This window comes from Panthera tigris, chromosome B3, assembly GCF_018350195.1.
Source record: "Panthera tigris isolate Pti1 chromosome B3, P.tigris_Pti1_mat1.1, whole genome shotgun sequence".
Taxonomy (NCBI): domain Eukaryota; kingdom Metazoa; phylum Chordata; class Mammalia; order Carnivora; family Felidae; genus Panthera; species Panthera tigris.
The window spans coordinates 9,260,140-9,274,540 of record NC_056665.1 but is presented as its reverse complement, the minus strand read 5'-3'; the positions used below and the strand labels follow the sequence as shown (position 1 = coordinate 9,274,540).

General features: G+C 43.7%; 1 protein-coding gene across 3 annotated transcripts in view; it reads left to right on the top strand.

Moving 5' to 3' along the window:
- Positions 1–14,401, top strand: part of AGBL1 (AGBL carboxypeptidase 1) — a 784,724-nt gene that overhangs the window by 71,298 nt on the left and 699,025 nt on the right. For all 3 annotated transcript variants that reach the window (XM_042988107.1, XM_042988105.1, XM_042988106.1), the window contains one exon: positions 3,214–3,251. In XM_042988107.1, coding sequence (XP_042844041.1) covers positions 3,214–3,251 — 38 coding nt within the window. The remainder of the gene's footprint in view (positions 1–3,213; positions 3,252–14,401) is intronic.

Sequence of the window (14,401 nt, the reverse complement as noted above, 5' to 3'; positions counted from 1 at the left end):
TTGTAAGACAGAACTGATGATTTCACCCTCTGGTATTCCTGTGAAGATTAACTGATGTGTAATCATGTCCATAGGACACTTAGCACAGGGCTTGGCATTTATACGGGCCCCCCAAAGAGTGGAGACAAATGACTTAAGACTATTATAAAGCCTCTTAAAGTTTATTTCTACTTGAAGAAGTAAATTGAATTCTTGTAAGTCTGTGGCTTTTTGCTAAATTCATGACAAAAGAATATTTAGAAATTTGCCAGTGGTTTAAGTTTGGCTTTATCTGAGGAGGAGCATGGAAGTGACCTCTGACCTCTAGCATCTTGACTGAGTTAGCCCACCCCATTGGGACAATGGATAGGATAGAGGCTGTTCTACTCCTTTGGGTATTGTTGTAGTTTTCTTGGAGCAGGGTATTTTGTAAGAATCTATTAAATGACCCATTCAGTGATGTACAGTCAGGGAAAGTTGATGAAGGAGGACATTTTGGCATTTCTATTTTCAATCCCACTTGGACATCCAACTGGGGGGTGCACATAATGTGGGATGGTGGTATGGGTTTAAACTCTGAGAAAATAAGCCCTCTCAAAAAGTCCTCTTCTGTGGAATCAGTGAAACTACTAGCAACATGGGTGCTGGATGTCCATGTGGAGCGGGGAACAGCTCAGCACCCCAAAGGCACTGATTTTGGGGCCCCTGTTCACTGTCTCAATGCAGTGGATTTGGTTTCTTGGAGTGGAAGTGAATATTTTCTTACTTACTTAGACTTTAGCTGCTTAAAGTTTTGCTTTATTTGTATTTATAGCCGTTGGTTGACAAAGTGGTTACCTCATTTCTGATGGGTTTTACATTCTTAGTTACACTGGGAGAGCAGGAGAGAAGCAGAGAGATATGCTCAGAGAGTGGACCGAATTCCAGATATTTACTGTCAAAATAGACCCTGAAATACAGAGCCTCTGGGTGACATTCACATGAGTGGCTTGGTGCCTGGATCTCAGAACCATCTGGGAGATCAAATACTTTGTGTTTGCTCACTAGTTCATTAGTTGATTCCAGACGTTTGTTCTTGTTCAGATCTTTTATGGACCCTATCCATTAAACAACATCTTTGTAAGCTTTTTATTTTTAAAGGAAAACATTTACATCAGATTCCCCGTATGCACACATGCGTGTATATGCATTGAAATAAAAGTTTCTAGATCACAGTGGACCTTTGCTACATGAAACGATATTGATATAATCTATTCTATTACAGTTGATTCAATTTCATCCACAAAGTTAGTCAGAACCTATGAAATTGATTTTACAATCAACTATTGGGTCACAACTTGCAGTTTGAAAAAAAACTGTTCTTAGAAAATCTAGAGAACTTTTTGTTTCAAAACAGAGCCCCTTGCCGCCTCTCTTCCTACTTCCTGGATTGCACATTCTCTGAGTCCTTTAGTGTAGATGCTTTGGGGGCCAACCCTGTACTCTGTTCTTGATTGCATTTCCTCACAGATATTATCTGTTCCTGTGGCTCCAATGATCATTGTTACCATAGTGACTCCTGAATATGTATCTCCAACTCCAGATCTCTCTAGAATTCTGTATCTATGCTTCTAGCGTCATTCTCAAAAGTTCCATGTAGCTGTGTGCCCCTCATCCTGAGCTCAGCATTTCCCAAATAGAAATGATTACCTTCTGTAAACACCTCAGTTTCCCTCTTTTGTTGTAATGGCTTTTTTGTTCTCCCATTTACCCCAACTGAACACTTCAGGCCATGACCAACTTTTGCCTTTACTTTGCCCTTCACAACAAGCCTGTCATCAAATCCTGTGAATTCTTTGTTTACAAGCTTCACCTCATGTTTCTGACCTTGACACCATACCCCTTTGATCCAAAATCAATCAAAATCAATCAAATGGCTTATGACCTGTGCACTCGAATCAGGTCTCTTTAGAATAGTGGGCTATAGTGGTCCGAAACCTTATGTCCATCATTGCCCTAAAGGTGTCTTACGCTGCACTACATGTTCATCCCCCAGTTAGGAGCTGAAAAGAAATCTTTTCTTGTTACTCAGGAATCAGCCTCACCTCTTTGACTAATATGACACTTTAGCATGTATTTCCTGCCATGTAATGTCACTATTTGGGTTCATAATTATTTGCTATGTTATCACACTATTCGATATTTTCTAGAGGGTTTGGATCTGGGAGTCACCTTGAACTTTCTTCTCAACATCAAAGAGTAACCAAACCATACTGACCTATCCTCTAAACCAGTTATTTTCCAACACTCATATGCCTATGAATTCTCTGTTGGAATGAAAGTTCTGATGCAGCAGGCCAGGGATGGGGTTTGAAAGTCTACGTTTCTGTTTGGTTCCCAGGGAATGCAAAGCTGCTAATGGGAGCCCCATGCTTTGAGGAGCAAGGCTCCAAGCTTCCGTTCAACCTATCTTTCTTCATTCTCTGTCCATGCTACACTTCTGGCTGGAGCCCTTGTCACCTCAAATCCTCTTCCCCACCTCTAGTATGTCCCTCATAAAACTATCATCTAATGGATCATTACCTCCTCAGTGAACTCCCCAAAACAAAAGTGCCATGCAAATCAGAAATGCAGGGTCACCTTATAGACCTGGCCTGTGATCTAGAATGGGGCTCGGTCCTTTGCTTGGAACACCCTCATTCTTTCTTTTCATGCTTCCTTCTCTGCTAATCCCCTTTGATGAACTTAATGTGGCTACTCTACTTCCCCCACTCCCTCCAGCACTGATTTCCTTTCGCACCAGCCCAACCCAGGCTCAAGAAGTTTTGGCTGCATTGGTGTACTCACTCAGCCTCCACATCCCGCCCTTTCCCAACCCATCCTCCAGAGTTGCTGGGGTTCCCAAGTATAAACCAAGAGACTGGCTGGAGCTCTGGCGGGGATGAGCAACAGATATATGGGGAGCATAGTGTAAGGAAGGTGGTGGAAGGTGGGAGGCAAGACAGGGGAGGGGGGAGATATTTCCAGCAGCAATGGAGACTCCTGAGACCCATTTTCAAAACAGACACTTTGCTTGAAGCAATTTCTGCATTTATGCCTCTTTGATGGTCAGTGCTGCAATTAATGGAATGCCTGCTCCCCGGTGAATAATGGGGCTGTTAGGTGGCAGCAATGAGCCTGCTGGCTTTGGGATCCATGGGCTGACAAAAAGACCATTGAACATTGACTTTTCCACTTTTCTTTCTCTTTCCCCAGGGCCGCCACCGAAGTTCTGGCAGCATTGCTGAAATCCAGTAAGCACCTCTTTTGAAAAGTCGTTATTTCTTTCCCCTCTGAGTTCAGTGAAAGGTGCTCTTGGTATCTCCATGGCTCATTTTCAACCTGGAAGGCAATAGAGCCATTTCTGGATCTTTGGGGGGTGAGATGGAGAATACTATGGCTATTCCAAACACAAGGCTGCAAAGAGAGAGTTAATATCTGTCCATGTGGGCATGCCTGTGCATAATGCTGTCAAGATAATTTATTCTAAAGGGAGCATGTTGTCTTCTGCAGACCTGAGGAACTCTTCAGCTCCTTCTAACAGGGCCAGTGGCCCTTAAGGACTGTTGAAATGAGGTCCAGTTTCCAGTAGGATTGTCCTGTAGAAGAAAAGATTATGGCACTGGGTGGGAAGCAGGATTCTTGCATTTGGTTCTGATACCAGTTCATGACTCTGTATTTTTGAGCAGGTGGGGTGTTGGGAATTTCTTGGACAGTGTAGATTCTAATAACAAATTTATATTAAAAATTTGGCTCTCTTTTCAGTTACTTGACTGATTGCAAAAGAATAGCTCTGGGGGTCTGAATAATTTGAAGATTTTTTTTTTGTTTGCCTAGTAGCCCTGGTCTAATTACATTGGGAGTCAATTTCATGTGTGCAATATAATAGAAGACTCCATGCACTTGGGAGCAAAGAAGTCTTAGCTAATGTTTTTATTCCCCCCCCACCCTTACCTCTTCATCTATTTTAATTTGGCACCTTGGAAACCAGCTGCTTCAATTGTGATATTTGTTTCTCTATAGGGAGCCCGAGGCCTGTGGGTAATAGGTGAACTTTAATAAAACTTATAAATAAATAAATAAAAATAAACACCCCCCTGTCCCCAACAATGTATCTCTGTCAACTATACGCACAGAGAAAGAGCCACATCATGGAGCACTTCCATTTGTAGACTGAAGGAAAAAAAAATTAAAGCTTGAATTTATTTGGTTGATTGTAACTGGCCACAATACACAGGACTGTTCACAACTCTCTGTCCTGCAGGGAGAGTGAAAGTGCTTAGTGCAGGTTGGGGGAGTGAAGAGTGACAGGTTAGAAAGCCTTGAGATAGGAGGCGAGGGAGAGTATAACCTGTGGGTTATGGACAGGTTAAGGCAGAACTTGCTTCGGGTTTGGCATCTGGGTTCTCATTATTTACCCGCCCCCACTGCCGCTCCTGATGACAGTGCCCGGTGTTTGGTGCAGCAAGAGTGCTGGGTTGCAGGAAGTAAAGGACCCGAGAGGGGCTGGGTAAGCCATCCTGTGAATGCTGTGCCTTGGGAATGTAGCTTTCTCCTATATCCCCCGGAGTTTGGGTGGTAGAGATCTTCATGTCTCATGGGGAGAGAGCCCTGAGAGTGGAGAAAGGCTGGCCTCCCTTTCAACACACACACACACACACACACACACACACACACACACACACACACACACAGCCCTATTTCTCAGATTGCTGGCTTAGAGGTAATACACAACGTACTGCTATGTGTAGAAATTTGAAAGCAGTCATATGCCCGTTATTAACTATTTCCATATGAGGCATGATGCACGGACCCATGGGAAACAGTAGCCAGTGAAAATACTGACTAATTCGGGCTTGGAACCTTTAGCCAGGTTTTCAGCACACTGGCTGTCCTTAGCTAACTGAGCATGCTGTGCTAGGGGATCAACTTAAAAAGTTTCTAACCTCTACCCTGCCTTCAGAACTCAGCTCGGACCTTTCCTCCAAAAAAACTTTCCCTTTCCCCACCGAGACTGGGTTGGAAGACCTCCCCCATGTTCCCAGAGGCTCTCCCTCTCCGCATGATTCCTCCGTATTGGAATCACCGGTGTTCACCTCTGCCAGCTGATGGCAAACTTTTGCAGGCAAGGGGTATCTTTGTAGGTTGTTGAATTATTTGCATTAGCACAACGAAAAGCTCAAAGTAAATTTATGGACTAAACATTAAAATGAATGAATAATGAATACCTATGAATGAATGAAATGAATGAATGATATTTACATATATAAAAATGACAGCACTGCCCTCTACTACCTGAACCCAACAACCCACATACAGAACCAATGATCTTAACACTTGTAGTTCTAATCTCTATTTAACTATACTAATGGACTGTTAGGGAACTGATAGCCTGATGCTCTCCATATAGAAAACAGGTTTTATTGCCCCATTAGAAGGGTGTGTGGGGTTATTCCTAATTCAGCTTACCTGTCCATACAGACTTTTGTTTGGGTCTTAGCTGTCCACACTGACTTTTGTCTGGGTCTTAGCTTCTTTCTAACATGAGGGAGTTGGATGGGAGGGTCTCTATCATTCTTTCCACCACTTAAAACTCTACCTTAACATGTATTGGGGTTTCCAAACATTGGCACTCCTGCGTGCTGGACTGGATAACTCTCAGTTGTTGAGGACTGTTCTGTGAATTTCAGGAGGTTTAGCCACCTCCCTCGCCTTGACTCACCAGATGTCAGTAGCATTCCCAGTTATAATGAACAAAATTGTCTCTAGACACCATCAAATGTGCCCTGAGGGTCAAATATACATCACTGATGTATATTTGACCAAACCCATGAGTTGAAGCCCATTCAAGGTTTCAAACTACCTCTTCCCAAATACCTTTATTGGTGTTTCATAGAAATGTTCTTCTTGAATAACTGACCTTATAAATTCCCCAGCACTGGCATCATTGCTATGATCTCAAAAGAGGTAAAAAACACAAATGGCAGAAAGTTGCTATGGGCATGCAGACATTACTTGAGAGGGAACAGGTTCTAAGCATTTAGAGGATCTTAGAACAAGGAGGGCAAATAGGTTTCATTACAAGTGCCAACTTCCATGTGTAGGTGGAAGGATTCTGAGATCCTATTTGAGCTCAGCAGGAAAGGGCTCAGCAGGAAAGGTATTTAAGTAGCAAAGTTTGTCATGGATTTGGGGAGGTGCAGTAACACAACACCAGACAGTCACCATCTTTGTTCTACCAGCCTGACCAAAGTATTGAGTGGCATGGAGGGTCTGGGGAAGGGTGGTACTGCTCCAGTAGGCTGGGGTTTCTGTGGGAGAGGTTAGTGCCATGGAATCCTCTAGTTTCTTTGTACTGTCTTCATGCATAGTTAAAACCTGACATGGAATGCCTGTCCATTTGGATCCCAGGGGAGTCTATGTCTGCTGAACCTAAATTCAGGAAGTCAGTTTCTGCCTAAAACTTACCATATGGCACTGATATCTGGGAGTGTTTATGTGAGCCTTTGGTTCCTAGAGGCATAATCCTTTCAGCTAGTGATTAGTCTGGTCTTTACGCTTGTTGGTCCTATAAAAGTTGACACCGTCGTGTATCGTCGTGTATCTCTGTAATTGCTTCACAAAGGAAGTGCCTTCCCCAGTTAAAATAAAGCCAGAAGGACATATCTACTACCTTGGGGCAGCCAATGCTTCTGTGGAAATAAACTTGGGTGGGCCTGGGAATCTGAGGCTAGTAAGGTCCTATCTGTACCTAATGGGTCTAGAGGGGGCTGGAGACCATCCCCACCAGCATCGAGAAAGCAGGACTAAGGATCTGGGAGACCTGGAGCCTGTCTACCTTAGCAACAAAAGAGAGAAAGAGGACCTGGGTCGCATAGGACAATTTTGTTATGCTGCCTTGGCTCTCTCTTCCATCTAGTAGCTGCTACATGAGAAGCCAATGTCGGATAGGTGGATGGCAGGAAGAGGGAAATGAACCAGAAGACATCTCTTGTTTCTTTCCCTTCCTGAGGGATAGCAGGCAAAACAAGCTTGGAAGTCCTAGGCCTGTATTCCAACTGCCTCAGCAATATAGGACGCTAAAAATGAAAAACCATTGCCCATCAAGTGTCCTTTTTGTGTGTGCATGGGCTAGAATGGTCTAACCCAAATGTCATACCTTTCATGACATCTGTTCCCCTGTTTGACTCCCATGTGTGCAAACCCTTCTTCAATTTCACTGTACTGAAAGTTTTGCCCTTTTATGATTTCACTTATGCAAAACCACTTAGCTTTTCATTACCAAAACTTAACAAAGCTTTGATTAAGAAATAGTGCTTCTACTGCAGGCAATTTTTTTCCCTCTAATAAACCCAAGTAACATATTGTCCTTTGTCTCTCTCCATCTTGTGGATTGCCTCCAGTCCACCTTTCCCTCCATCTGTACCTGTACCTATATCTCTGTCTTTGTTTTTTTAATGTTTATTTATTTTTAAGAGAGACAAAGCATGAGCCAGGGAGGGGCAGAGAGAGAGAGGGAGACACAGAATATGAATCAGGCTCCAGGCTCTGAGATGTCAGCACAGAGCCTGACACGGGGCTTGAACTCATGAACAGTGAGATCATGACCTGAGCTGAAGTCGGACACTTAACTGACTGAGCTGCCCAGGCACCCCTGTCTTTTTTTTCTTTTTTCCTCATCCTCTTCTCCTTTTATCACTGTCTGCCCCAACCCCAACCCCTGCTTCTCTCTCTTTTCACTCCTTAACACCCCTTCCATGAGCATTAGGTATAAATGCAGGTTTGAAAAATTGTGGCTCTGGAAGCATCACTTGAATGAACGTGTGGTGATGGCAACCTGCCTGATTTGTACTGGCTCCAGTGATGAATCTTCTAATAATGCCTCGGTATTAACCTTGTTGCCCAGATTTAAAGGTCACATTCCTGCAACAAGGCAACACCCAAAATACTTTCTGGTTGAGACCTTAAATCTTAATAAGATGATGGTTTTACTTCAGACTACTCTGCAACTTAAGAGGAGTCTGGAAGTTTTCAGAAGTGAGGGCGTGGGGAGGGTGTTGGAAATAGGGAAGTAAGTTAATACAGGAAGGAAGACAAGGAAGAGGGAGGGAGGGATACAGGGAGCAAACGGGAGGTTTGGCAGGAAGATCAGACTCGTCCTAGGTCTTCCTAGTTAATGCTCTGGCTGGCCGGCTCCTGGGAAGGCCCATCAGCCTGTTGCTGTGGGTGTGTAGGCAGGGAGGACCTTCTAGTACCTACAGCCCTGACTCTGTGGAGACACCCTCATGCTCTCAGTGATGTCTACTGTGGCCTGGTCTTCAGCAATGCAGTGATGGGAGGGCACGATGCCAGACACCTGCTTTGCTGCAAAATGTCATAGTAGGAGCCGTTATTGAGGTGCACCCATCTGAGGCTTTTGTAGGAATTGTAGGAGCTCTGAAGAGTTCTGAGAATGACACTCTATGTTTTAGGATGGTTGGCATTGCGATTCCTGTGACCTTGTGATGATGCACAGGTAGCAGTGGGTCAGTGCGGCCTTCACGGGACTCACAGGTACAACCTGTGTTCCCATGGGGCCTGTCCTCTTGACTTCAAGGCTCTGACCTGCCTCAACAGGGATTTGCCCACATAGTGTGTTTTCCCCTTCTGTTTCCAGGTGAAGGCCATACACTGTCAGAGCTGGAAGAGACCTTTGAGGTTGTTTAGTGCAGTGGTAGTCGACTGATTGGTTAATTGATTGATTGAGAGCTCAGAGCCCTGTCTATCTTCCACTAATTTCCCTCCAAGATGGCTTCACAGACACACTCACAAAAATATAGGGCTTCTGAGAACCTAGAAAATGATTGATCTTTTAAAAAAATTGAAAGTAGGGGTCCCTGAGTAGTTCAGTCAGTTGAGTGTCTGACCTTGATTTTGGCTCAAGTTGTGATCCCAGGGTCGTGGGATCAAGCCCTGTATTGGGCTCCACACTGAGGATGGAGTCTGCTTAAGATTCTCTCTGTCCTCTGCCCCTCTCCCCGTCTTGTGCTGTCTCTCTCCCCAGTGGAAAAAAAAATAAACACTTTTTAAAAAACTGAAATATATTTGACATATAACATTGTGTAAATATAATGCATGTTGATTTGATACATTTATATATTGTAATGTAATTGTCATTATAGCACTAATTTGCACCTCTATCATGTCACATAATTATCAGTTCTTTTTAGTGGTTGGAATAATTAAGATCTAATCTCCTAGCAAGTTTGAGAATTATAATACAGAGTTGTCATCTATATCCCAGAAAACTATTGGCTTTGTCCCCTCCCCTATCTCCTTATTTTTACACAGGGAAACTGAGGACCAGAGAGAGGGAGTGACCCACCCAGATATCTGTGACTTTGGAGTTTCCTGTCCGGATGACCCTGGCTCCTTCTTCATATCTCAGCACAAATACCTCTGTGCAGAGTTTTTCTGAATACTACTCAACCCCATTTAATGCCCAGCATTAGATTAAACCTATTAAACCTTTTATAGAATCTTATATTTATACCTATAAGAACTACCCATACGGTAATCAATGATTCCTGTATTTTTGCATATGTGTGTAAGGATTTTTCTTATTGGGTATAGCTCCTTGAAGGCTGGGGTCCCTTCTGTGTCCCTCATACTTCACATTGGGCTGTGCCCAAGACTAATACATTCATGGTGACTAAGGAAGGATTCCAGTTTCTTGATTTAAATCACATACATTTATTTTCAGCATGCCTTTAGTGAAGAGGCCAGCCCAATTCCCATCCCCAGAAAGAATCAAATTGTGATGTGATTCTAGACTCAATGTCTCTTCTTCTAACATATCTTTTGGAGAAGCAGGCAGTATATTTCTGTGATGAACCAAAAACCTGCTTCAAATAATATTGATAGATTTTGGCATTTTTCACACTGGGATGGACTGCTGCAGTCAGCTTTGTGTGAATGCGGAGTAACAAGCTATTATCTGTCACACTGCTGTATTGAAATGACACCACAGATATCTACAGTTTATTGAGTTCTTAGTATGTCAACCACTTCATATACATTTAGCCTGTCAAGGAGACATTGTTATCCCCACTTTACAGGTGTAAGAGCTGAGGTTTGGGAAGCTTACGTAACGCACACAACTTGTGGGCTGCAGAGCATACTGCCTGTGTCTAGATGCTGGGACCTGAGCCCTGTGCATTCCAAGAAGAGAATAGTGAGGATAGGCTTATTTAGCCCAAATAAGATAAGATCAAAAGCTGAAAGGACGCTACATAAATACTTTCTAAGTATCAGAAGGATTTTTTTTTGGGGGGGGTGATTGGGAGCATTTGTCATTTAATTGAGAAAAGAGCAGTACATGGTCTATCCCATATAAGCATTGGAATGGGACCTGGTAAGAGATGCCCAACATACCAGCATGGCTGTGCAAGGGGCCAGAGTCTTTGCTGTGAGACTGAGCATCGGGGAGAATCTGATGAATGATGGGGTGAGGGAGAGGAAGGGAACTGGGACAGGAAGAATCACAGACTCCCATTATGTCATTCTGCATTCAACTTGGCACATTGGTTGTTGGTTTTTTCCCCCTCACCTTGGCTCAAAGTTCAGACCTCTTTGCCAAATATTTTTGTCTTTTGTACAAGTACATAAAATATTTTAAAGGTTTAAGCTGATAGGATACCACACATTCTCTTTAATCCCCTTCCCTGTCCCCCTCCCCTGGTCAGACTCTGTAGCTGAGTGTGGACGGACAGGGACTGGCCAGACTGCAGCAGGTGTAGTTCCTCTTCTTGCCATGTGGTGGTGCTGTTCTTTTAGTTATCTTGGCCCCAGCAGTGGAATATTTATTTTCAGTGAGTAATTTGTTTATCAGGAGGTTATTTTAATCTAATTTTGGCCATATTTGCTATTCCACACTATCTGTACTTCCCAGCATTAGCAGCTTGCATGTCTTGAAGGAAATTAGCTGAAGATGGTCTCAGAGGCATTTGCTCAGCCATTATTTAAGGGAGTTGGGAGGAGGCGGGGTGAGTGGAGCCCTTGGTTGGAAAAGCCTCTGGAATTTGTTGCATCCCCAGTGATGTTGAGCATGATTGAGCAGGACTTACGGAGGGCGGGGAGCATCCCCAGCAGCTTTTCTGAGGGCTGCCTCTGGTGAACAGCAGCAAATCTTGCAGTTACCTTTCCCCATCTCCCTCATGCCCTTCTGACAACCTGTATCTTCCTCGCCTTTGCTGCCAAGGCCAAAGGCACCACTTAAGGGAAATGCCTGTCGGCCTTCCCACGCTCCACACGAACCCCTCATCCCATTTCATAATGGGTTTCTTGAACTGTTTCCTGCCGCCACTCCAGGAAGTACGAAGCAGGGCCGAATGTGGGAAGGGAATTACTGTTTATTAGAGTACCTTCAAGGAATAACCATCATGACTGGTGATTACAGAACTCTGACACTTACCATGCATTTTACACGCCCATTTTACAAACGAGGAAGGAATAGTGAGGGAGGTGTGTGAATTTCCCAACGATCCCCCAAAAGGTAAGTAGAGAGCTAGGGTTTGAACTTGGTTATGACCGTCTCTGAGGCAGAATATCGTCATATTTCAAAGGCGATCCACACTTTCCACGTGGGAGTTGGAGAAATCTGGACTCTGCTGATCGCCGTGTGCTCTTAAATTGCTTCCTCATCGTTGCACTTGACTTCAGCCTGGCTTTACAAAAATGGGCGGGCCCCACAAGATGAGTACTTGGAGGATTCCTTAATAGGAGAACCCTTTTCAAAATAATGAGGATATGACACATCTCAAGTAGATAAAATGGAAGCAGAAGTGGGAGGCCCCAACGAATGATAGAATGATAGCCTGATCTGTCCCTGGCTACCCCCTCTTTTCCTGGCTTGCTTGCTTACTTGCTTTATTTATTTATTTATTTATCTATATGCTTATTATTGAAGTAGAGTTGACATCCACTGTTTTATTAGTTTCAGGTGTACAATGCACTGATTCCATCACTCTGTATATTATGTGGTGCTCACCACGATAAATGTAGTCCCCATACAACATTTTTACAGTCTTATCGACTATGTTCCCCTATGCTCTACTTTTTATTCCTGTGACTCACTTATTGTATAACTCCCTTCGGTGGCTCCTGATTGACTCTGAGATACTTCCATTATGTTCCTTGGGGCTTAAAGGAATCAAGTTTGAGAACCTCTGAAATAAATTTTCTCACGGGACGCTCTCAGCATTCAGTCTGTGGTCTGAGATTATGGCTTAAAGATGCGTGGACACATCCTCCAGGAGGTTGGAAAAGTGTGCTCGGTTTTTACTATGTGGTGGTCATAAGGAAGGTGGCCATAGTGAAGTTTGTTTGACTCAGAGAAAGATCCGAAATGTTGTATTCACCACTGAGACCTGGTTGAGGAACTTTTAAGTCTCTTGGAGCCAAGAGACTCAATTAAACAATTCAACTAAATCTAATTAAATGGGGAGGCTCAGCATCCAGTGGAGATTATAACGGTGGGAAGTATGGGCAGGATGGTGAACCACCCTCCCAAGATGGCTGGGGGGTTGGAAGCATCCACACCGCACAGAGCTGTGGATGGTGGCGTTGAGTTTTTCCTCTTAGGCACAAAAGTGTTGGCTACATCACATACTGTTGTAATGAGATTGGAACCAATCCTGGTTCTTACACCCACACAGGATGCTGTCTTTTACCCAGGTGGTCCTGTACTCTTGCAGTAATGTAAGCCCTAGTAATGTAAGTTCTGTATCCAGGGCTTTCCCTCTGGCTTGATTATCTGCCTGTAAGTTTGAGCCAAGGTGTTCCTTTGACAACAGTGTGAATGCCTCCTTAAGGAGGCTCAGGGTCATGTGTGAAGGGTGTGTGTTTGCTAAAAGCTCAAACCACTTATTCTCTGAAAGGATAAGACCTTGTGGAGAATAGTGTTTGGATAGTGGTCTCGAAGCTGGCTCTGATCTTCTGTGGATTCCAATCAGAGCCCCTCTGGGTGTGTTCCTTAGTGACTGTGCTGGAACCACTTCATGTGTAAAGTGGGGAAAACGATACCCTCCAAGGATAATTAGTAAGATTTAAACAGGGTGATGTACATGTGGTAGGAGCATAATGCTAGATCTTAGTACATCTCCGTAAAGATCACGTCTCACTTTATTATCACCACCATTTGGAAAATCCTGGGAATTTCAGGAATTGATCCTACAAAGGCATAAAGCCTATTGCAATGTAAATTCATCTCCTAACATATCCCCTGAGTACTGAATGAGACACAATTGCTTTCAGCCTCTGTCTTCCCTCTAGAAGCTTTTTCTGCAAAAGGAATAGATAAATCATTGAATTCAGCATATCTGGCCCGTTCAGTTGACCCAACTGAATACCCTTATTTAGTTTCCATTCTAGGGAATCAGGGGTTAACATCCAAGGTTGCTGAGCTCTAAATGTTTTAGACTTTAGAACTTGTATCATCCTGGCATAATAAATGACTGGCTATGGATTGACAAAGATAAAGTATCACAGAGATTTAAAGAGATAGACAAAAAAGGTAAACATCTCCCGGCTCTGAAGGTGCACAGTAACTTCTTCATCACATTCAGGATCGACTGTACAATTATTTGTTTATGTCGAGGTGTAAGTCAGGTGTTTCCTCCAGACTCTAATATTAGCAGTTTACAAAGCACCTTTTCATGTATTATCCCATTTAATCTTTACATAGTCTTGCAAGACAGGCAAATATTTAACTATTGTATAGTGATTCTCGACATGAGCGATTTTGCCCCGGAGGGGACATTTGGCACGTTTTGGTTGCCATATCTAGTGAGTAAGACCAGGATGCCACCCAACATCCTGCAGTCCCCACTCCTGCTCCCCAGGAAATGAGAATATCCAGCCCCCAAAGGCAATCGTGCAAGGCTGAGAAACTGTTCTGTAGAGAAAACATCGGGGCTCAAAGGGGTTGACTGACTTGCCCAAGATTGTGTAATAGGAACCTGACATATTGGCATTAAAATCCATACTTTCATTTCACTTCCAGAGAATTTCATATCTTTTTTTTTTTTTCCTAAGAAATAAGAGTTTGCCTAAATGAAATGCTACCCAGGACCACTGCATGCACACGGATGATGGTGAGGCTGCTGTGGTGGCAGGGGCGGTTGGAGACCCCACTCAGCCTCTCCCTGAGCCCCTGCCCCAATCCCAGGGGCGCACAGCAAAGCAAGCACTGCCACCCATACAGTATGACCCAGGGAACACCAGACCCCACCTGGCATCCCCAGACTCCCAGCTTTCATTGCAGCCATCACATTATCTAATCTATCTATCTATCTATCTATCTATCTATCTATCTATTATTGATTAGGGGATGACAGACTGAGAGTTGTGCTTTAGTAAGATGTGT